General features: G+C 46.1%; 1 protein-coding gene and 1 long non-coding RNA gene across 4 annotated transcripts; one reads left to right on the top strand and one right to left on the bottom strand.

Annotated features, from left to right (window-relative positions):
- Positions 1 to 2,422: 2,422 nt before the first annotated feature.
- Positions 2,423 to 22,331, bottom strand: phldb1a (pleckstrin homology-like domain, family B, member 1a). 3 transcript variants are annotated; one of them, XM_057053716.1, is made up of 25 exons: positions 22,253 to 22,331; positions 18,463 to 18,561; positions 18,145 to 18,268; positions 17,239 to 17,409; positions 15,958 to 16,071; positions 14,098 to 15,176; positions 12,322 to 12,558; positions 12,114 to 12,242; positions 11,867 to 12,004; positions 11,341 to 11,469; positions 9,880 to 10,035; positions 9,631 to 9,741; positions 9,463 to 9,552; positions 9,249 to 9,383; positions 8,779 to 8,901; positions 8,522 to 8,680; positions 8,223 to 8,363; positions 7,988 to 8,092; positions 7,832 to 7,910; positions 7,528 to 7,672; positions 7,262 to 7,352; positions 6,376 to 6,522; positions 5,489 to 5,708; positions 3,438 to 3,523; positions 2,423 to 3,139 (listed from the first exon to the last, which is right to left on the bottom strand). In XM_057053716.1, exons 2-25 carry the CDS (start codon positions 18,520 to 18,522, stop codon positions 2,999 to 3,001), a joined length of 4,110 nt encoding a protein of 1,369 aa, XP_056909696.1. In that variant the 5' UTR covers positions 18,523 to 18,561; positions 22,253 to 22,331; the 3' UTR covers positions 2,423 to 2,998. The 3 variants fall into 3 exon arrangements, with proteins under 3 accessions (XP_056909696.1, XP_056909697.1, XP_056909698.1); XM_057053717.1 differs by lacking the exon at positions 11,341 to 11,469 and having other exon boundaries at positions 22,253 to 22,330; XM_057053718.1 differs by lacking the exons at positions 8,522 to 8,680; positions 8,779 to 8,901; positions 9,249 to 9,383 and having other exon boundaries at positions 22,253 to 22,330.
- On the top strand, positions 12,508 to 19,526 carry LOC130537169 (uncharacterized). The gene is made up of 2 exons (XR_008953564.1): positions 12,508 to 12,827; positions 18,820 to 19,526. It is a non-coding gene; the product is annotated as an uncharacterized LOC130537169 (long non-coding RNA).
- Positions 22,332 to 22,434: the final 103 nt, after the last annotated feature.

Here is a 22,434-nt window from a genome sequence, read left to right as displayed (position 1 = left end):
AATGCCCGCTGAGCCGATGCATTCACAAGTGCAGAAATTTGTAGAAAGGCAACCTGATGCAATCCAGATAAATGTAGTTGTAATGGGGACCAGATTGAGATAGTAACTGGTGAAGTTGGAGGGTCTCCCAGGAAAAAGCTGACTGCTCTGTCTGTCAGTGTTAATTGGTCCTCTGAGAACTTCCTGTTTGTGCATCATGAGAGTTCATGACAGCATCTCTCCGCTGCCTCCACCATCAAATGCAATTTCCATTGTCATTATTTTGGAAAAGACTTTAAATGTGCACATTTCACCCCAGGATTCCTTCAGCTCGGCCCATCTCTGTGTCGTCATCCGGGCAAAACCAAAAATGTCCCAGTCCGGTATCGCCAGTCCAGGACCCAGCTGAGTTTAATTGAGACGTTTAGGCGAGCCTGTCCAACCATTCATTGTCTGAATATTTCTGAAGTCGGAAATGGATGCTGCATGCCAAGTGCACGTGTGGCATGTGAGTAGGACTTACACCATCGTTTCATCATCATCTCTCTCAGAATTTATTGTCCTCAACTTTTGCCCCTCTTTGCACATACGATAGAAACAGGGAGTTTGGTTCAAACTTGTGAATGGGTGCCACTCGGAGGGACCTTTTCCTGAGTCTGTTTGTCTGGGATGAGAACAGATAATAGAGTCTGAGAGGCAGCGACAGGGGTGATTGAATTTTAATTCCTGAATCTACTCACAGCAAACTTAATTTAGCATGACAGATCTGAAACAGTCGCAGGTTTATGTTTATTTATGCCTCCTCAAGGACTCGGTGGTGAATTAGAGCACCTGTGTTTGTCCTCCACGTTTCTGGAGATCACTTCACGCATCGTCAAACTTTGTTGTCGTGAATCGCTTTTTCTTTTAAGCATTTACCGAGTCCCAAAGGTTCCCTGTTGTCCTCTGCACACACTCTGCATTTTCCCCTGCACTAGAAAACTCTGTTTTAGGCTCCAGAGGCTTCACGTCTGTCACACTCTGTGGTCATCGGAGGTGAAGCTCGAGCACATTCATCTGGTTCCTTTCACGTCATATCACACACTCCGTTTTGTACTTTTCCACACACACATTCTCCATGATATTGACGCTCAGATCAAACAGGAATATTGGTGAACACTGGGGTGCCCCTGTGCTAGTCACGTCTTGTTTTTTTTCCATCTCTGGTGCTTTTCTTTTCCCCTCTGGATGTTTTTTTCAGATTCTATTGTTGTGCTCCACTGTTGTGCCACAGAATCCCTGTGTTGTACTTTAATGATGTGTACTTATTGTGTTCCCGAGATTGAATTAATGACTGTCACATCGGATTTCCTCCAAAGAGGAATAAGTAGAAGTGGTAAACATCAAAAGGAGAACTTTCAGTGCTAATATGACGTGTTAACGAAGACTCCTTTTATCTGGCATGTGTGTGTGTATGTGTGTGTGTGTGTGCGTGTTCTATGAAACCTTTCCTGGACTCGCATGCTTGATATAGGCTGCAGGTTTGTGAAGGACGTGCACATCTCTGACAGGTGATGCCCTCTCAGCTGCCGACGTCTCCATTTTATCAGGCTTCTTCCTGACGTTCATTTCCCCCATTAGTATTGACAAAATATAGGCAAGCGCTGTATTAAGTCACAGCTTGAATGTCTTATTTGCGCTCTCAACCTCTGACTGAACGGCTAATCTGTGCATGTGAAAATCACCCGTGGCTCATTAATATTTCAGCAACAATGAGACTGGGTGTCAGTCATGTTCATCGCCCCGGTAATGAGCCCACTGCTCTCTGAGATCTGTTTATCATTCAGCTGCTGCGGCACCCGCAGACACTCAGGAACACCAGGGTTCCAAACTAATATCCCACTGATCGGGCCAATCAGTCAATCAATCACGCAGCCCCGACGTGCATTACCTGCACGCGTTCCTCTCTTTCATCAGTTGTGAGCAATGATAGAAATATATTTCCTGGATTCTCAGCGTGGTTTTTTTCCGAACAGACGTACAAAAATCATGTCAAATTTCTCGATATTGAATCATACATGTAAAGTTGCATGTAATTTCATGCCATGTTTGTTTTTACAGCCCACCTCACGCAGGGTGAACCTAATTAATCACCACAACTACACATGCAGTCATGTCCTGCTAACTACAAACAACAAGCCAATTAACCAGTTAAGTGATCTGACTGTTTTTATGTAAACAGAGGAGCGTCTTAAAGGAAATACCTATTATTTGATTTTGTTTAAACAGTAGTTCAAGGATCTCATTAGGGCAGTCGAGGATCACTTAAAGCAAGTTGGTAATTAACAACCTGTTTTTCAGAAACAGTAATTAAGGAGGCAAGGAGCTGGTTTGTAACAGCATGTCATCAGATTAGCCAATTAGTTAACATAAAAGTAGTTTAACAGACAAACAAACACGTAGCTACATTGTCATATATATTTATTTATTAGAGATACAATGAATTTGGATTTTTACAATATCACTATGAGGCTATAATTTATATCTTTGTTAAAATGTTACGTTTTCTTCACTAAAATGATGTGAAAACACATAAATCCTAGATTTAGGATGATATACTGTTGAATTAAACTTGAATTAAAATGTAAAAATCTGGAAAAAACAATAAAGGTCTCAGGAGCATTTTTGAGAAATAATTCGTCCTCACCTGATAAACGTTTACATCAAAGTACAAATGTATTAAAAAGACTCAAGTTGAACTCAAAATTCATGCATGAGTGTTTACAGTTTCAGCTTATGTAAAATAAATGAATCCTGATTCCTCCAAAATGAGATTCCGGTTATGATATTCTGGTCTTTTAACAGAATGTATTTGAGTTAGTGAAGTTCCCTCAGATCCATTTTAGAGAAAGTCTTATTTATAAAGGCACCTCTGCTGTTATGAAGCCCTCATTTGCCTGAAGGCATCGGGCTCCCGTCTCGTCAAACATCCGACTGAGCTCCAGCTCTGGAACCGTGGCCCTCCAGACCCGCTGGTCCCTCAGCTCAGGAACTGCGTGTAGCCCTCGGCGCCCGTCACTATGACATCCATCCAGATCCTCATGGCCTCGGGGGAGGGGGCCACCATGTAGTAGAGACGGTCGTGGGTCTTCACGCAGAAGGTCAGAGAAGGGTTTGGGCTCTGGAGGAACAGGCGGAGAATCAGACACCAGGATGACAAACAGCTGTTGTTGCTGATGTTGCTTTTTGTCTGGAAGCAGCATTTTAGCTTTGGTGAGCTTGAAGGATAATTTTGTAAAATATATTTTTGTTTTTTAAAACACAGAGCATCCAGTAAAGTTCAAACATCAATGAGAACATTTAGAGTTAAGCGTTTTGTAAGGTTTTAGTTTACTGAATTTCTAATTCATGTCAAAATTTCTCAGCCAAAAATTCTCATTTTTCAGAGAAAGTTCTGTGTTCTATTTAAAATAAAATACCTTGGTGGCGCTGCGCAGATGGTCATAATAAACCTCTTCAATCGCCTGGAAGTAAATGAGTCCTTTCAGCTTGGTTTCATGCTTGTCTGAGAGGTGGAGGGGAAAAAAAACACATTAAGACACGTAAACATTATGTCTCACACTGATGCAAGACCTCTGTCAGCTCCGACAGCCGGCGAAACCATCGACCAGCGTCGCGGAAAACCTTCCATGTCAAATTATACAAATGAATAAAAGCTGTCACGTTATTGTCTCAGTATTATTTCTGGCCTCATGTCTGTCAGTCACATTTGAATTGCTTTGCTCTGAAATAGAGGTGACAAATAATCTGCACATTTCTTAATAAAAGGCTCGAAATTAGCAAGTGAAAACTGACGTTTAATGTTGCTGTCACCACGTTTAGTCCCTCTCCTCACAAAAAAGCTCAATAAACAATTACAAATAAATAACCAGGACGATATTTTTTTATATATTATATTAATATGACTATGATAAAGTCATCATTAAATCTCTGCCTGTTAAGTGCAATCATCAATTTTTGCAGCACTTTTGTCAAATACCAGGAGATGTTTTGCATATTTATCAATTTATTTTTGTCTTTTTCCTCAACCCTGGTGAGAGAATAAATGCAGACAATAAAGGACAGATAATGATAAGACTCAATGTGTGATTTAATTGAGTTTTCAGACACAAATGTATATATTTCTCTCTATAAATAAAAGTGAGTCAAAAATAGAGAAACCAGAAACCAAATCAAGGAGAAAGGTGTTTAAACTTTTTAAAAATTCTCTCCTAACGACACATGAATAGGTATGAGCAGCGCTGCGTTGATGTAAAAGTTAATTAAAAGTCTATTTCCAGCCATGCCTGGAGACTTTACCAGCCCATTAATCTGACTTGTTTTCCTCACTGAAACTTTCTCTCTGTGGTTCCTACGCAGGGTTCCTGCCGGCGAGGCTCACATTTCGCGAGCTTCAAAACAAGTGCGTCTCTTTGGTGTATCGAATCCTCCACCACTCCCCCTCCAGCAGGTCGGACCTTCGGACCATCAATCTCTCCGTTCCTCCCTGAATGTGTTGAATGCTGCTGAAGCTCGTTCCCCCAGTCTGGAGCTCAAACCTCCCTTTCTCACATCTGAGATCTTCCCAAATCCATCCCGCTTAAAGAGTTCCTGGGTTCTGGTCTTGTTAGATTAAACTTTTCGGCTCTTTTATGAGCCAAGAAACAAACATCCAGCAACAATTAGAGACCGTCTTTTGAAGTCAGCCTGACACTTTCTCCCGCTTCCCCTTTCCTATAAGTCAAATGTGCTTAGTAATGAGATAAATGTTTTTGAAATGTAAGTTTCGTTTTATTAGTCACGAACAAGCCAGGAGCTAGCCTCCTCCCTGAGAAAAACACATCCAGAGAAAGTCTTGCATCTTATTTCATCACCATCATCGCCATCATCTTCGTCAGGAGTAAGAGGGTGAAAAGGCTAGACGAGTGGGAGCGAGGGGAGCAAAGAGAACAGCGGCAGGAATAATGAAAATATCCCCAAATTCTACTTTGAACCTGATTGTTAAATAATGTCTCAAACACACACACGTGAATGATTCAGGATTCTGGTTACAGATTCAGGGGACAGTCTGATAGATGGGAATGAAACACTGACTTTGGCTTCAGAACGCAGGAAAACGGCAGGAAAATTCCACTTCGTGTAGCTTTAATTAGTGTTTGGATCCAAGTGAATCAACACTGGCTGGGACAGAACTCAGATTTTTATTGAAAAACATCTCATAGATGGAGAAGAGCGCACGCAGAGCACCGCTGTGGGGGAAACTGAATAAATCAGGTGGGGGCCAGCTGCACAGGAGCTTATCCAGCTCTTTTTCTCGCTTCATATGAAAGTGTTCTTCAATAAGCCTGACACTGAAGTCAAAAATGTGAACATGGGTACTGCCAGTCCGGGGCTGGCAATGAAGACTGAGCAGATTTAACTCTGAGGCCTGGAAAAAGTCCATTGTGGGGGTGTTCAGACAGGCAAACAGACGAGAGCGGCGCATTCTCACCTACGTAATAAGAGAAGTTCCGCTTGAGACGGTCAAAAACAAACCAGCGCTTCTTCCACGATTTGATTTTGCCGCCCATCTTCACCAGGTGACCCTTGCACATCTTCTCCGTGAGGATGACGAAGGGGCAGGTGTCGATGCTGTGGCCCGAGGACTCCACGTGGGCGCGCAGGTCGAACTCCTGCTTCCGGTTTGGCAGATATCGCGTCATCGGTCGGGCCTGTAAAGAGAGAAGGAGGTTTCTAAAGTGTGTTTAACCATTTAGGCCACACATGTGAACAAGAACAAGCCATGAAAACCAGCTGCATACTTGTCCAACTGAATGAGGAATTAAGCGTATTTGCTCTGTTTTGTGTATTTTGCTTCCAAGCACTCATCAGCTAGATGCTAACTTAGCCTGTTAGCAGTGGACATGTGTAACAGCTGGGGCAGCTGAGAATCCATTACACATAATCTGATCAAAGTGCGAAAACGATGCAAAGTAATTACTAAAAGATGCTAAACCCAGTTAGTGCTTTGCAACAAAACACTTGGGAGCATTATTGATTGTAGTGGGGGAAAAGGCCGGCCTTTGTCTTAGAAATGTGGAGCAAGGTGCATCTGCGTTTGATTATTTGAGCGCATTTGTTTATTTGCAGTTCTAATTATATCCAGTCGGTCAACGTTACAGATTTAATTATGCAAAGATGCTATTTTTTGCCCCCCACACCCATCCCGCTCCCCTTTCTCTTTTTTACATTCCCCTCACAATCTTTGATCTTCCCGTACACCCAGCCTTTCCTTTAGTGTCTCGTCTCTAATCCCCATCCCCACGTCTCCCGTCACCTTCCCCCTCCCTCCCTCCCTCCCTCCCGTCTCCTCCCGTCTCCTCCCGCTGCTCCACTGACCTGGGAGAAGTGCTTCTCTCTCATCTTCACCTCCTCCTCCACCAGCCTCTGCCTGTGGGCCGTCTCATCCTGGAGCCTCCTCTCGGCCTCCTCTCGCCTCCTCCGCTCCTCCTCCAACATCTGCCGCCGAGCCTGCGCCTCCCTCTCCTGGGAGGTTCGAGAGAGGAGACAGAGGAACAGATGGAGAGAAGAGAGGGGGTAAAAAACAACATGGTGGTGGTGGAGGGGGAAACTGAGATGGGGACAGTATGTAAATTTTAGGCAAATATTGCAATACAAAGTGAACAACTGTCAGAGGAGGCACATGAGAATAAAAGTCCCAATGCAGGGTTTTGTAAAATCTATCCCTCAAGTGTGTGTGTAAAAGCTTTGCTGATGTAAAATGATCTTTTGCAGCTTTCAGACACTTACGTTCGTGTCTGCTTTGTTTCAACATGTTGGAGGAGCACTAAAGGTAAACAAACTCTACTTCCAACTCCATTTCACCACTCTTCACGCTGACTGAAGGCTCCAGAAAGTTAGAAACACCACAGAGACGCGACACGGGTTTGACTCGGTTACTCTCTGTCTGCAGGTACGTAAAAGTAGAACCTTTGTGTCTGAAATGGAGCCAAACCTGAGCAAAATAACGTCCACCTGATTAATCTGATCATCATTCGAATGAAAATGTTTAAAATTAACTCAAAAATCATTGATATATCTGGAATAGAAGGCTTCACTTAAACAGTTCAGTTTATGTCACAAGACCAAGATTTATTGAGCATCATAGCATCGATGAGTGATGAAACCATCAGATTCTGTGATCATTTATGGATCCATCAGTTAAACCGACTGATAACTGGCTAACTGGTGATGATTTGATGTCCGGGGTTGAGGGAGAACTCACTCTGTTCTCCATCAGCCTGGCCTTCTCCTGCTGAGCCTCCTTCAGCATCTTCTCCATCTCCTCGATCCTGTGGACCTCTGACCCGCAGGCACTGCAGCACCCAGAGCAGAGGAGTGTGTCACGGGAAAATTCAACATGCCGGGGAAACACACACACTTAGGGCAGAGGCAGAGAAAGGTTTCTTTCACTCAGCTCCTTGACCCCTCTTCTGAGAGGGAGAGAGGGCAGACTGGAGTGTTCCTATGGAAACAGAGACAGTCTCTCACCTTTCTGGGGTGCAGGCGGAGTTGCCAGTGGAGACGCTGGTCTCCATGCTGTCTGAGCTCTCCAGACTCAGGGTGTCGTATGCCTGGCCTCCACTCGGTGGCGACTGGTGATGCAGGATGGAGTGATGCACCGTGGGAGACAGACCTGCGCAGCAGAAGTGGCTGTCAAAGGCTCACAGTGCCCCCTACGGATAGAACTACTACACTACAGCGGCCTGGCTGCGTTCCAGAGGCTTAAACGTTGTTCCAAAAATAAAATAACGAAAAAACAAAACATATTTTCAATTAAATGAATTTAAATTACCCGTGTTCTGGTGGGAAAGCTGCCTCCTAGAGTCTATATCGGATGGGTGAGACATGTCTCTCAGCACCAACTGCAACCCCTGCACATAATGAATGAATAATAAACTGATGGATTAATGACCGAATGAATGACCGAATGACCGAATGAATGTCAGACCTTGTTGGATGTACTTTTCTCATGAGCACTGCTGGACTGAGGCAGTGCTGCAGCGCCACATGAAGCAGATTGTCCAACCTCACCATCCGATTTGGACTTCAGCAGCTAAGAAAAACAGAGGGGGACGCTATTTTACTCACCAACCCCTCCCTTCATCTGTCCTCACTCTGTGCCCATAAACCTTAGATACATTTCTGCGTTTGGCTGTCCAAGTAGGGAAGAGCGGCGAATTTACCTGCACCTGTCTGCGAGAGGAAAAAGACTTTGCAGGCAGCGGTGGAGGACATGACTGAGGCTCTCCTGCAGCCATGATGTCCTGGTACCAGCGCTCCAGGTTAAGAGGTGGCAGTGCATTCCTGCGCAGCTCAGGCTGACTCTGAGGTGAAGGGAAGCACCCAGCAGCAGTAGAGGAGAGCAGCATCAGCGTCAGGGATCACAGCGCCAAGCACACAGATAGAAGCTATCAAAGCCAGATTGCTGCCTTGGAAATAAGTGAGTTAATAGAATGTGATAATAAAGGCAACTACAGCCAACCTGTGCAGAGAGGAGGGAGGAAGGGCCACACGGAGCTGAGTGGCACAAAAAGTTGGTTTCAGAAGAGGTGAGTTGGAATGATGGAATAGAAGAGGAAGAGGAGGGGGGAAGTCTTTGCATCCCAAAGATATGGCTCAATTGACTGACTGTGATGTACTCCTTCATATCAGAAACAATACACACATTTACAGAGAGAACATCAGGAAGCTGTCAGGGGAAGTGACGTGTACAGTGTCAGAGAACAGGAGAGTTTGTACCTCGCATGGCAGAGCCGGAGTGACAGTGAAAGAGAGGCAGTGGAGAGCAGCCGGGGAGGAAGAGCGAGCAGGCACAGCAGCATTTCCATACATCTTATACACATCGGAGAGCCTGAGGTATTCCTGCATGAAGGAGGGGTCCGAGGAGGGCAACACAAGTCATCCAGACAGACGAGGCCACTGCGGAATTAGCTCTTTATCTCGACTGTATATTGATTTGCAAAGTAGCTTTGCAGCAGCTGTTGCAGCTGTTAAATAGTGGCAGCTCACGTCTGAACGTACTGAAGGTTTCTCGTTATTTTTGGTTACGTACTGAAGTCGCAATGACCTTGGTTTACAGGCATGCTTCCTGTTTTTCTTGTCAGCAACGTGTTTAATTCAAGCCTCGTTTCATAAAGGGAGCAGGAACTGCAGCACAGATATGTAGGACTGTTATAATTAGGTACAAAGAGGATGTTGTTGAGCTTTACCTCTTGAAGCCTAACAGGATAGAGTTCAGGGGAGGGCATGTGAGAGGAGGAGGAGAAGGAGGTAGAGGAGGGACAGGGACTATGAGGAGGACCGTCCATACAAACAAGCTCAGGTTCACTGATGTGGAGAAACTCCTGTTAAAAGTTCAGCTAAGTTACAGAAGCTGGGAGGAAGAACATTTCCTTGGGTTGTAAGTCGACGTGTCCTGCTCACCTCCTGGATGCTGCTGTTGGGCTGTAAGAAGCTCCGCCCTCCTGTGAAAGCCTGGTACCTGCTCTCCAGACTGTACAGCCTTTCTTGTTCCTAAAAACATATTGTGGAGGTAAGGTTCCCATTTCCGGTGCACCCTGCATCCTCACGGGCATCTTCTGGCTCACCGACCTTGTGCAACAGCTGCAGAGTCAGCGTTTTGTCTTTGGTCAACCTCTCGCAGTCCTGAGCGGCCTGGAAGCCGAGCTGCTTCACCTGAGCCTCCAGCGCGAACATCTTCTCCTGTGAAACATAATGACGTAAAGCCTCGTGTTGGCGTCAACCAATGTTGACAATCGCACCCAAAACCCAACTTATATTCCACCCTGTAGAGTCCAAATTTACACGCATTTTTATTTGTGCTACAAACACATTCCTGACCTTCCTCTGAGCCAGTCTGCAGTGGTACTCAGCCTGCTCCTGGAGGAGCCGTGAGCTCTGAGTCTCCTTCTTCTCCTCCATTCTGCTCTCCTCCTCCAGCTGACAGAACTCCAGCTCCTCAAACCGCTTGGTCCCAATTTCGAGAGCTTCAGTTTTCTATTCACATGCACACGAAAATGAGATCGCTGGCAATATTTGGTGCTTTAAAAAGGCTTCATGTCGACAAAATACTCGGGAAAATATCAACAGAATGATTCAGTCTCGCTCATGTTCATGTCTTCAGTAGCCATGCCAGGCAGAACTAGAGATGGAACTTTAAATATCTTCATTATACACTGTTGAGAAAAATAAAGGGAACGCATCATCATCCCAGTGTAACTCCCAGTCAGTCACACTTCAGGACAGCGATTGTCCAAAGTGCCAATGATGGTTGCAGATAATGGGTTGCAGCCCACAGAAGATAGTCGGGTGGTGCAGTTCTGTCATTTGGGCCCATGGCCAGAAGGCTTTCAGCGTCTCTTGGAACAATGGGAAGAGCATTGATGACATACCAGGAGACAGTGTAGGAGCAAACGACCCATCAGCAGGTCTACCAACACCAACAGAACCCAACTCCATGGGGTGACATGAGGGGTCTGGTGCTCCTCACAGCCATGAAGCCTGAGAAAACAGAACTGGCAGATTCTCCGTTGGATCCCTGACGTCTTCACACCGAGCACGTGTGATGTTAGAGAGTTTGGAGATGTTGATTGGAGAATGTTCTGCTGCATGATCAGGTTTCCGGTAGGTCAGTAACAGTCTGTGGAGGCGCCTCTTTAGAGGCGGCACAGACCTCCATATGGGAGGGTCACCCTGACTCTTAGGTACCAGGATGAGATCAGTAATCAGAGCATATGCTGGTGGAGCAGACCCTGGGTTCATTCTGCCTGGCCTCCTGTGGATGGAGGGTGGCGGCCACAGTTCCCCATCTGGATTTCAACCCAGCAGCTCTGAGTCAACATGCATAGCTGTCACTATGGACTATTTTATTCATCAAGATGTAGGATGAGTTTGAAGTGTTCCCTTTATTTTTGAAGTGAACTAAAATGCCACACAGTCCAATTTAACACAGCCGTGCTCTCAAACAGTAAATAACGCGTTCACAATGAAAGGCATGCAGAGGCTTAGAGCAAAGCTGTTAATCATGTTAATAATTGAGACTAATCGCATTTGACATTTCAAGCATCCCGAGTGTGGGAACAGCAGAGATTAAGGATCAGATTAAAACCTCAGTTTAGTCAGAAATAGCCCAGACAAAGTAAACCTTTGCTAATGAGCTGCGACAGCAGGGAAAGGGGAAAAGCAGCCTGCAGGTCTGCGGGGAACTTTCTTTTCTTTCTTTTTTTGCAGGTCATCCAGCACTGCAGTATTTGATGTTGTAACTCACTGTTGCCAGCCAGTGGGCTGCGTGAGAACACTGACCCTGCTGAGCTGCTCCTGTAACTGTTCCCTTAGAGACAAGGGGCACTTATCAAACTGCCTCTTCAGCTCATTGTACTCATTCCTCTGCTTTTCCAGGGCCTTCTGCTCGGCCGACACATTAGCCCTCCCCTAAAAACACATGGAAACACATACACAATCGCATCCAATTCCACACACATACACACACACACGCACACGCCAAACCCAGGGAGAAAACAACAAAAATAAAAACTCTGATTAGTTGGGTTCGTGCAGCAAAGCTTTAAAGCTATTAGGCAGAGGAGGTAGAGGTGTTAAAGGACTGAAGGTGAAGGTTAAGTTGGCAGGAAAGTTGAGTGTTGGAAAGTTTTGAAAGAAAAATACTGGACATGCTAGCTGATCTGTGCTCGTATCCCAAGATCGCTAACAAATAACTAGCAGTATAAGAAGCCATAAATGTGCTTTGAGACTACGGTCAGGAAGGAGATCCAAACACCGACAGACATGCAGAGGCTCTCAGCAGCCCCGTCTCTGTGTCTGTGCCCACCTTCTGCTTCTCTTTCTGGGTGGCTGTATCCAACTGGCTGAGTTTGAGCTGCAGCTGGGAGATAGTATCGCTTTCAGCCTCCACCTGCTCCTGCTCTGCTTGCTTCTCTGCCTGCAGCAGGGCCTGCTCCATCTCCGCCTGCAGAAAAATACAGTCCATCCTTAAATGTCCGGTGCACACCTACAGCCCAGACAGCCTGGATTTGATGCAGAGCTCTACATGGGGCTGACTAGCATGTGTAGCTGACCTCCTGTCTGGTCTCCTGCAGCTGACGCTCCAGTTCACTGACTCTGCGCTTCAAGTCATCAACCCTGGCAATGATCCTAGTCCTCTCCTCCAGGTAGACCGTCTCCTCACTGGCCAACACCTCCTCACACTGTGGCCACATTCAGAAACAATTCTCCTGAAATCTGCCCAGATAGCACTGGATTCTACATCTGCTGCGTGCTTATTACCTCTTGATGCGTGCTCTCTGTGCTGCTGCATTCCTCTCTCTGGGTTTCCTCATCGTTCTCTGTCGGCCTTTGTAGATTGTCCACATCATGAAAGGACAACCCCCGCCCCGTGTCCAAGAAGGGTGCCGTAGAACCTCCAAGCAGCCCGTTCCTCATCGCTTCTGCCAGCTCTCCAGCACCGTCCTCCAGATTATACTCAGCACACAGACTGAGGATGGACTCCAGCCTCTGCCGCTCCTGCAGAGGACACGTTTGACACCTGATGAGCGAGACACCCCACAGATCGTATTGCAGATCAGTTCTGTGTGTCCTTGTGTGACATTGTCCCGTTTGGGCAGCTGTCCCTCAGACCGTGCACTGGTGCAACGGTAACCAGATAGCAGGCCGGCTGAAGCTGTTGTGGTTTGTCTCTCAGGAGGAGCAAACAGTAAAACCTGCCAGAGTTGTTTATGAAAACACCATCTGACAGAATGTCTCAACAAGAATGAATGGAATGGAAGACAGGGGTAAGTAGCTCAACTATCATCTTGTTGGCTAGTTGACTTAAATCGTACAGTTTGGATTCATGTTAAATCTACAGATGTTAAATCTAATGTGCATATAAAGAACAATTTACTTCTAGAGAGCCATATATGAGAGACATATAAACCAAAATTCAACATATATTATCATTGTTTGAAATTATTAATTACATTTTAATAATTTCTGACTGTGCTAATGTAAAACTGACCTCACTGAAATGCTGTAATATGTAGTGACAGTCATTTTAAAACTATGCTTTATTAAATCTGCCACATGTGTACAAAAATCCTCAACGTTTCAGATTCCAGAGCTGCAGTTTTCCAGTGAAACCGTTGCTAAAATTATCCTTCTATTACAGCTGCTTCGCCTCTCTTGCCCTTAATTTTGCTGAAAGAAACTCTGCTATTAAAGTACAGGACTATCATTTATGTAGGCTGGGTTGTGCCAAGTGTGGCATGAGAGTCATTCGCCAAGTGTGCAGTTCTCATTCCCCTGCCAGGAAATCCTCCTTTTGTCTCTCCGATCTGCCCTTTATCACTGTTGTGACACCAGGGAATCAATTGAACCTTTTACTGGACCCGAAATACATATTTCATTACATGTAGAGAACAGTCCACATGTCATTTGCTGTCTCTGTTGAGTGTTTTCAGTCCTCAGCTCCTGCCGCACGGCCGTGAAGTGACCTTGGCAAAAGTGTGCAATGTAAACATCCTGTATACAAAGCAGTCAAACTCAGGTAACCTGTCAGTGACTCTCTGACTCATTACCAGGAACATTTTGGTTCCTGAAATAGTCTGTCAATGTTGGGGGCCAGGAATGACCCCCCCCCCCCCTCCCTCAGCTGTCAAAGGTGGGGGTGGGGTGGAGCGAGGATGGATAACAAGTATGCATGGCATGATATAGCATGGCTATAAAAGAGTCGCCGGTTGCACATGAGTAAGCTGCTTGTCCTTTTAATAAGTATCGTCTTGAGCAATCACAGGCCCCGCCCTCTGCCTAAGATCTCGAGACCGCGGGAAGAATGTTTACCCCATGTTACTTGGGTCATATGGGCCCAGCCATTCCGGGGATGAGCCGACGGCTGCGTGCCAGGAGATTTAATCACAGTATCCGACTGCAGACTCAATAGCTGCTCCGGTCATACACGCAACCTCTTTATAAAATACAGGACAAAGTCATCTGATGCGATCTAAGATCAAAATCACCTCAATTCAGCTGATTGCTGAACGTATGAAAGGTGTGAACCCATCCTACCTGCTTCTCCATTTCCTGCTCTCGCAGCCTCTCCTCTCTCTGCCAACGATGGTATTCCAGCAGATCGTCCTCGTTGTCAGTGATCTTGGTGATGCTGTTTTTTCGCTCCCTCGTGTACGGCTTCACAAAGTTCTGGTCCTTGCTGGAAGATCCTGTTACGGTCATGCAAGGGGTCTTTCTCTGGCTCCGGGGGCTCGCAAGTGGAGATGAACCAGGAAGGGAGCCCACGCCTGGCGTGAAGGAGCAACCTGAGCCAGGCCTCAACAGTCTGGCACTGGGCTCCTTGTCCATCCCAGACAGAGCTGATGGACTCTGTGCACAGCGCGGCCTGATGGCTTCTGCTTTGGAAGGAGCAACGTGTTTGCGTGGACCCTGGGGACTCCTGGGGATGGATTTAGGAGTCAGGCCCTGTGATGTGGTGGTGGACATCAAGTCTTGGGTCCCTGAATTACCTCTGCCGGATATGTTTGGGCTTAGAGGAGGGAGCACTCTAGTGGATCCAGCCATGTCGGGGGTCCTAAGTCTCTGAGGGACGTCTGCATTAGAGAGATGCTGGTTTCTCATCGGGCTAGGAGATCTCCTCTGGAGGGAGGGACCTCTTATTCGAGGGCTTGATGGAGCCGTTGAGGAAAATCGGACAGGAGAGGGCTTGTGACTTGAGCTGTCTGACTCCCTGCAAGGTGCTGCGAGGCTTGTTGTGGCCTCTTTTCTTACATTCCGGAGAAATTTGGGGCTTTCCTGGGACCTGAGACCACCACCGGTGCCTCTTGGAGCCACCAAGACAGCAGTCCGTGGAAGGGGGACGGGGTTAAGGTTTGTATGAGCCGCCTTGATAGGTACCGGAGGGGTTTTGTTGCCGGGACTCTGGCCTAGATTGCTACTAGTGTTTTCAAAACAAACACCCCCCTTCACAGAGCTGTTTTTTCCATTCAGCATATTTGGTGTAGAAGGCCGATGAAGAGGCTGTACACCAGACTGAGATGAAGAGCACAACGAGTCCTGGAGGGTCTTTGCTATGTTGTTTGCGTCACCGTTGCTGGGAAAATATTGATGGCTGCCATTCAGGACGCTGTGGGGGTCTGCAGAGGGAGATAGAAACACTTGTGCATGAGCGTTCCGGCTGAATAAAGAAAGCAGACACTTGAAAGGACAGTTGGAAAAACACACATAAGCAGATACAGGGAGGTATTTGTCTTGTGTTATCTTTGTCCTGCCATCTACCACGTGGGAGGTCAGACAAACGGCAGTCACCAATTAAAAACAGAAATTCAGCAGCTCGCACATGCTCAACACTGTAAGTGTCCATGTGACTCCATTAAAGGTCTCTAGGCCTCTGTTCTCCGGCATGAGGAGATGTTTTGCTCCTCAGTTGTGCCTTAATCCCACTGGGATCTGCTGCTGCTAAATATAAAAAGGTGCCGCCGTGTACCTCATTCAGAGCTGATGAAATCAGGGCCCGCTCAGAAAAGAGCACGCCACATACACTGGGCAGGGCGTGGCGCCTGTACAACCCAACCAATAAGGTCAGAGTAGAATGGCTGCAAAACATCATTGACAGCAGAGAGAAAACGTCACGGCGAGCCGGGCGAGTAACGCCATCCTGGCACTCGCTGTACAAACAGAGATTACAACAAACCCACTGATCACAATAGGGTCAGACCTTGAGAGAGAAAAAAACAGGTATGAATGAATTAGATCACAATCTAGGCCACAGATAATTAGTCCTGAATACACTATTTCTGCATCGGGCCAAGGTTAATGGACAATAATTCAGTCGAAATACCCGAAATATGTCCACTCGAAGCTGAGCTGAATCTTCATGCGCTGTAGATGAGAAGCAGAAGGGAGAAGGGTTTTTACCAGAAGGCTGAGTTCCTGTGTTGCTGAGTCCAGGCAGCAGGCTCTTCATGCGCAGGGCCTCCTCTGGATGGTTGAACCGGAAAAAGGCAGACTGGCCAAAACACAGCATGCATCCTGCCAAAATAACAGCAACAATAAAAACAAATGTCTACATCAATGATGGCATCATCAATTATTTATGACTTAACATTTAAATCTCAGTGGTTTTAATTTCAACCCAGATTTCTGCTTAAACCTCAAGTGCAAGAGTGGAAAAGATGTTATCTTTAACATTAACTGTGATACGCTGACTCTTCCTGACATGATAAAGTGAACTCACATTTATCCTGAAAATCACAAGTGAGCTAAAATTATTTTCTTTGCATTTGCCGTTGAGAATTCCCGGTATGTCCAGTTTCCTGAGAGTCACACGCTGAGCTTTTGTGTCCAGCTCTGGATAACCCGCAGGGTTTTCAACTGAATTCATCCCTCAAGTCCAAAGTTCCACGTGGCTGCAACATTGTCCTACTAATGAAAATTAAGCAGATTGAATCCAGTCCCGGGTCATTTAAATCAGGATTTCGTGGCACGTCCTCTGAATGTAGCGCAGCCGGAATTATTCCAGTTGAGCAGCTGCTGGCTCCGCACACGCTGGCTGATCAGCGAATGACATTCTGCTGTAGCGGCTCACTTGGATCCCATAGAGGGGTGACTGGGGGAGGGAGGGGGCTGCTATGCCATTTTTATGGCAGGTATTCATGTTACTGGAAGGTCAGTGGACTATGCACAGTGTGACGACGCTGACGCTGTAGGCAGTGTTCTTCTATTTACAGAGCTCTGTTTATGTCTGCCCAAATGTCTGTAAAGAGCCCCACTATTACACCCATCATCACGCTTCTCACTCTCACTTTGGCCTGGACTCCTGCTAAAATTGAGGGTGGGGGGGGGTAATCAAGGTGCTGCCCAGACAACAGAAGAGGCTCCCCTGACATCAGAGAGGACCGTCTCAAAAGCAGTGACATTTTTAATATGCGAGTTTGGACCAAATAACCTCGTGGGATTCAGCCAAAGCATAAGAAAATATTAATCCCAGGGTTCAATGTGACTGGTAGGCAGCTGTTTATTCGTCAAACTAACCTAATAGTGAAATTCTAATATTTGCCAATAGCTATGAACTCGTGGCTTTAAAAAGTCTAAAAAAAAACCTGTTTAGGTAGCTATAATAATGCTGAACAGTTCTGTCTATCTAGAGTCAACTGAGCAGTCTGTGATGCACTAAACAGATGTGCAGGCTGGTTCTACCTTGAGTCAGTCGATGTGGTTTTGTGATGGGAAGGCCATCCACAGAGCACTGGTTTCCACACGGGTACAAGGTGATGCTGCCCGCGTCGTTCTCAATGTAGCAGTGCTGGGCCGCGACGCCGGGGCCCTGCAGAGGAATGTCTGTCCCTTCGCTGCCCAGCGTTGTCCTCCCTGCCACAAGAGAAAATATTTTCCCAGCGTCACTTACAGGAGACCCTCGTGGACCCAAGAATATTTATTTTAGGTGGTCTCAGGTTGCGACACGTTGATGGGTCAAGGCCTCGGAGCCCAGCACGTGCTTGAATGCTAAACTATATATGCTAAACTATAATGTATATAGTCACCTAAAATTTAATAAAATGTAACAAACAGCGATGTTTGTATGAGTGGAGAGGGGTTAACCACAAAGCTGCGCGCGCTGTATATTTATTGTAATGTCATGGCACATAAATAGGGGAGGAGGACAAAATATAGCAGGCTCTCTTGTGGTGACTTCCTCTGTGGTGTCTGGGCTCAGGAAAAGAAAATAGGACAAGAAAATTATAGGCACGTGTTATTGCAACTCTGGCACCATAAGAGCAACACTGGTTGATTAAAAAAAGAACCTAAGGTGTCCACAGTAAAATGATCTTTTATGGTTTCTAAATAAAACAATGTTGTATTTGTTAGATCACAATTACAATTCAGACTCAAAGCCTCCGTGGAAGAAGTTAGGTGTGAGATTATAGCCATTGAAAATATTGTTTTTCAGTAGCTCTTGTCCTCTTCTGCACAGGATGAATCATGACAAATTGTGTGTTGAAATGGCTCACAAAAATGTATGTTAGTTCTGTCTTGCAGCACTGTGATAATAATTATGTGCTCGAGCTGTTGATCAGGTTTGGACACACGCGGACGTGATTTTACCTTCCAGCAGCGGCAGCAAGGTGATGGCGGTGCTCAGTCGTCCACTTCCCAAACTGACCAGATGAGGGCGCTCTGCTTGGACTTTTAAAGACTTGCCTGTCTCAATCAGGTCTAACGGAGTGCTCTGCCAAACAGAATTAGATGTGAAATAACAAAAAACCTGAGCGCATTGACTCAACATAAACACTTCTATAGACACCATCTATAATGCATAATAATTTATTTTAATTTCCAAATTTAAGAATTTTATACTTTTCATAATTTAAACATACAGAAACAAGGAACTCCAGCTCTAAAACAATATAGATCACTGCTCACCTGTAGGACCTGGTGTGTCTGTCTCCCAGGTTCACCTCTGTTCCTGCTCATTTGCTTCATGTTGTTTGGACTGTCACAACTGTCTAAGGCATGAAGATCCTAATGATAGAGGGAGAGAGGGAGGCAGACAGAGAAAGAGAGAGAGAGCTCAGTGTGGAATGAATGGGTGCTCGGCGATGCTGCTACTACAGTCGTACTACAATGAGAACAGTACTTTCCTTAGAAACCCTCTGGCCTACTTTTTGTCTGAGCCCATGTGACTAAACCATCATACTGGGCGATTGTCTGCCGAGACCCAGCGAGACAGAAAGACTCATCAAGGAGACACGGTGCCTAAGGTGTGACTGTGTCCCACAGGTGGTTAACACATCAGGGGTGAGAGGATGACTCACAGAGGCTCATCTGGCAAACAGAGACGGGGACACGCTCCCGCAGACAGATGCTGAAGATTCCATCCAGCTGCTCAGTAGATGAGGGCTAAGCAATGACCAGCGTGGCTAACAAACATCACAAAGAGGCATGAATCACTCTGTTTTTACAATCACCTCTTGGCAACAGCTTATTATCATCTCAGCAGTCAAAGCAAAGCCAGGGGAGACACAACAGCCTGTTATCTAATCTGTATTTGGTCTAAATTTAAATGACTCTCCTTTTGACTACTGAGTTACAAGTGTGACACATCCAGTCACCTCAAAACTGGAATAAAAACTATCTGTGTAATGGTAATGACTGTTGGGTGATGATGATGATGATGCAAATGAAGATGTCCAATAATATTTTCAAGAAGAAAGTTGATGGAACTTTGACAAATGCATAGATTTCTTGTAATAGTAATGCTCCCATAGAGCTGCTACAGTGGGTTGGTCTGGATGAAGTAAAAAAAAAAGTGTGTTGCAACAATGTTTAAAAACCAAATTCATAAAGACAAAATAATACTTTTATGTAACTTTATAAATATATATTATTATATAGGCTGATATAGTCCTTCCTGATTTTGTGTTTCTTACATTTAACATGCTGGATTTTTAATCAAATCAAATGTGTATGATTAAATCTCAAACCTGGTTCTGGTTTGTTTCTTGTTTCATATTTCCATCAGTGTATACAGGAAATGATGACATCACTCTGCACTCGCTCACATGGGATTGCATCAAATAGAAAATGGGTTAAATGGCTCCCAGTTACTCTGAGGCTGACATCACTCATCTTTAATTCTTTAAAGAAAAAAAAGAAATGAAAACCATTTTTTTCTCTAAGCTGAACCCGTGCTGAGCATTCTGTCTGATGTGGCACCACCGGGTGAGACCACACATTTCTAACAATCGCATCTTGTGTGACCCGGTGAACAGAGCGTCTCCTCTGTCCGGCGCTGACGGCGGAGCCTTCGCCCCTCTCAGGCTGTCAACGCCGGCCCTGTGTGAGCCACGCACTCAGACACAGCTGGGCAGCAGCGTGGGCAGAGGGTAATGTGCCTGTCTGACTCACACACACACACACACACACACACACACAGGCGCTCCCACCAGGCGTACACACCCAGCCTGGAGAACAGTTTTAAAGCTGACAAATGCAGGCTCGTCCACTGTAAGCTGTCATTACTGGGGCAGTTCTGCCCTTCAGAGCTGCACCGAGCCTCTGAAAATAGACCCCAGCAGCCGCACAGTCTGGGCTGCAACTCTCCCAGAGCAGAGTGAACACCGAAAACTGTGCATGAGACACAAACACAGCTGACTACGAGGTAAATAACGAGGGTTATTTAGTAACTGGATCTATAAAAATCGATCAGGGAAAGTTTGGAAGCGCCGCTCCTACCGTTTGTCTCCTTTCACAGAGTCCAGCCGGCTGCTACATCCATGTGCTCGTCTACGTGTTGTCGGTCCATGGAGCAGTGCCCACATGGTTGTTTATGTGTTGCTCTCGGCTTTTTTCATTCACTCCTCTGCTATTTCCCTCCTCCCTATTTCTTCTCCTCCCCAGCGCGGTGCAGAGTTACAGCCCAGGCTCGCAGCAGAGGAGGACTTTCCTGTGCTCTTGTGCTTGACATGACTTTAAGATGTCCGGTCTCGCTGACAGCCCTTCTGCTTTTTATTGCTGAATAGACCCCCACAATATAGATGATTGATCTGAAAATACGATATTCTTCAGAGAGAGACAGAGAGATGCGTGCCAGTGATTGGAAGATCAGATGGACCACACCGGCTGAGGGGGCTGGATCCTAAGGCCTGCAGGGTCTCACCAGCGCTGTGTATTTATTAAACCAGTGTGAAGAAATGAAAAGTATGTACGTGAAGGAGGGAGGAAACAGGGCTGTCCATCACTCCCACTCTTACTGTATGCAATTAATAATACATACATTGTGTTTCAAACCCCAGTGATTAGAGCGGGTGCATGTGAGCGATCTCTAAAGGCCTCTCGCAGGAAGGCTCCAGCTCAGAGACAGAGAGAGTGGGAAGAGGGACCGCACGATTGATCTCTCAAGGCTTTTCCCATGGTCGGAGGCCAGAGAGGAGATGGAGGAAACCAAACAGATGATGAGTCACTGAGGGAAACAGCGCAAACAAACAGAGTAAGTAAGCAGATGGACTACAGAGTCTGCAGAGAAGGGTCGTGTTCAGGGTCAGCTGCCCTGCTCACTCAGCCATGTGAAGGTACAGCCCAAGGCAGCCATAATTGAACCAATGTCCTTATTTGTGATCTTTTAATGGCCCATTATGAGAACCGTTATGGTCGCAAGAACATGAGGAATATGAGAACAAAAGACTTCAGGTTATCAAAACAATATTTCCTCAGATGAATATTTCTGGCTGGTTGTTTAGGAGGTCAGCCGCAACAGCTCGATGTGAATTATGTAGAGGTTGAATGCGCAACGGAGGCAAATACACGTGAGTTTCTCATTGTTCCTCATCCGAACAGATGTGGCAGCAACACAGCAGTTTGAAGAATGTTCACCATCAACAGAGGTTATTTTCCAGACTTTAAGAGTTGTGTCTGGTGGAAAGATCAGTGTGTGTGTGTGTGTGTGTGTGTGTGTGTGTGTGTGTGTGTGTGTGAGCTCTGCAGAGATGTTCTGCCATGAGAGTGGGCAGGTTGAAGAATGGGAGCAGCAGCTCTCATGGATGTGGGTGAACAGGGAACGTTCTATCCTCAGGCTGCACACAAATCCTGCTTCTTCTGTGGAGGGTAACAGACCAAACCATGACCTTTGCCACCGCCGCGACCTCTGCTGTAACCCTTTTAGTAGCGGAGCTTTTTGTGGGTGGAATATTGCGTAATGAGGCAGGAGAACGTTGCTGTGGAACGCCGCCTGTCAACTCAGAGATGTTCTCAGACACATTCTTGCAGGGAACACAGAGAACCAGCGTGTAACCTAGGATCCAAATCTGAATCCAAACAGGACCAGCGCGAAGAGGAACAGGAAGCCGCTGATATTCCACTGACGCTACAGAACAGATGTGCTGAAGGAACATCTGCCCTCCTTAACAAAAAATAATTGATGTGAAAGCTCCATGGTGCTCAGACACATGTGTCTCCTGTCTGGGAACCGCTCACGTAACACAGAGGGAGTTTTGGGCTCCGTAGAACACCGATACACAACAGTTCCACCTAAACTGAGCGCTCTACGCAGAAGTCGGTAAAAGTGGGTGAAGGCACAAAAACATCGGGCAGATTGAGTGAGTACGAGCTGTTATTACAAGTACCAGTTCTCTCGGTCACACACACACACACACACACACACACACACACACACACACACACACACACACACACATGCACGCAGACAAGCAATTACCTGTCTTCTGTGGAATGATTGAATGTCAATCCAAGGATGAAAAACATCTTCCAAACTGTGAAGGAGAAAACTTTCCCATCTCTCTCTCTCTCTCTCTCTCTCTCTGCTGCCTCCTCTTTCCGGTCTGTTGCAGCCCCCCCACCCCCCATCTTCACAGCATTGCACTGCTGTGCGATCCTCAG

The sequence above is a fragment of the Takifugu flavidus genome, chromosome 14 (assembly GCF_003711565.1).
Source record: "Takifugu flavidus isolate HTHZ2018 chromosome 14, ASM371156v2, whole genome shotgun sequence".
Taxonomy (NCBI): Eukaryota; Metazoa; Chordata; class Actinopteri; order Tetraodontiformes; family Tetraodontidae; genus Takifugu; species Takifugu flavidus.
The sequence above is the reverse complement of the archived record's forward strand: the minus strand, read 5'-3'. Positions and strand labels throughout refer to the sequence as shown.

What these genes read in the sequence shown, in the direction of transcription:
- phldb1a (XM_057053716.1), bottom strand. Translation starts at nt 18,522, where the DNA reads ATGAAGCAAATGAGCAGGAACAGAGGTGAACCTGGGAGACAGACACAC. An exon ending in CCTCTCGCAGACAGGTGCAG is followed by an intron (nt 8,093 to 8,222) that starts GTAAATTCGCCG and finishes TGTTTTTCTTAG; the next exon opens with CTGCTGAAGTCCAAATCGGA. An exon ending in CCAGGCTGATGGAGAACAGA is followed by an intron (nt 6,523 to 7,261) that starts GTGAGTTCTCCC and finishes CGAACCTCCCAG; the next exon opens with GAGAGGGAGGCGCAGGCTCG.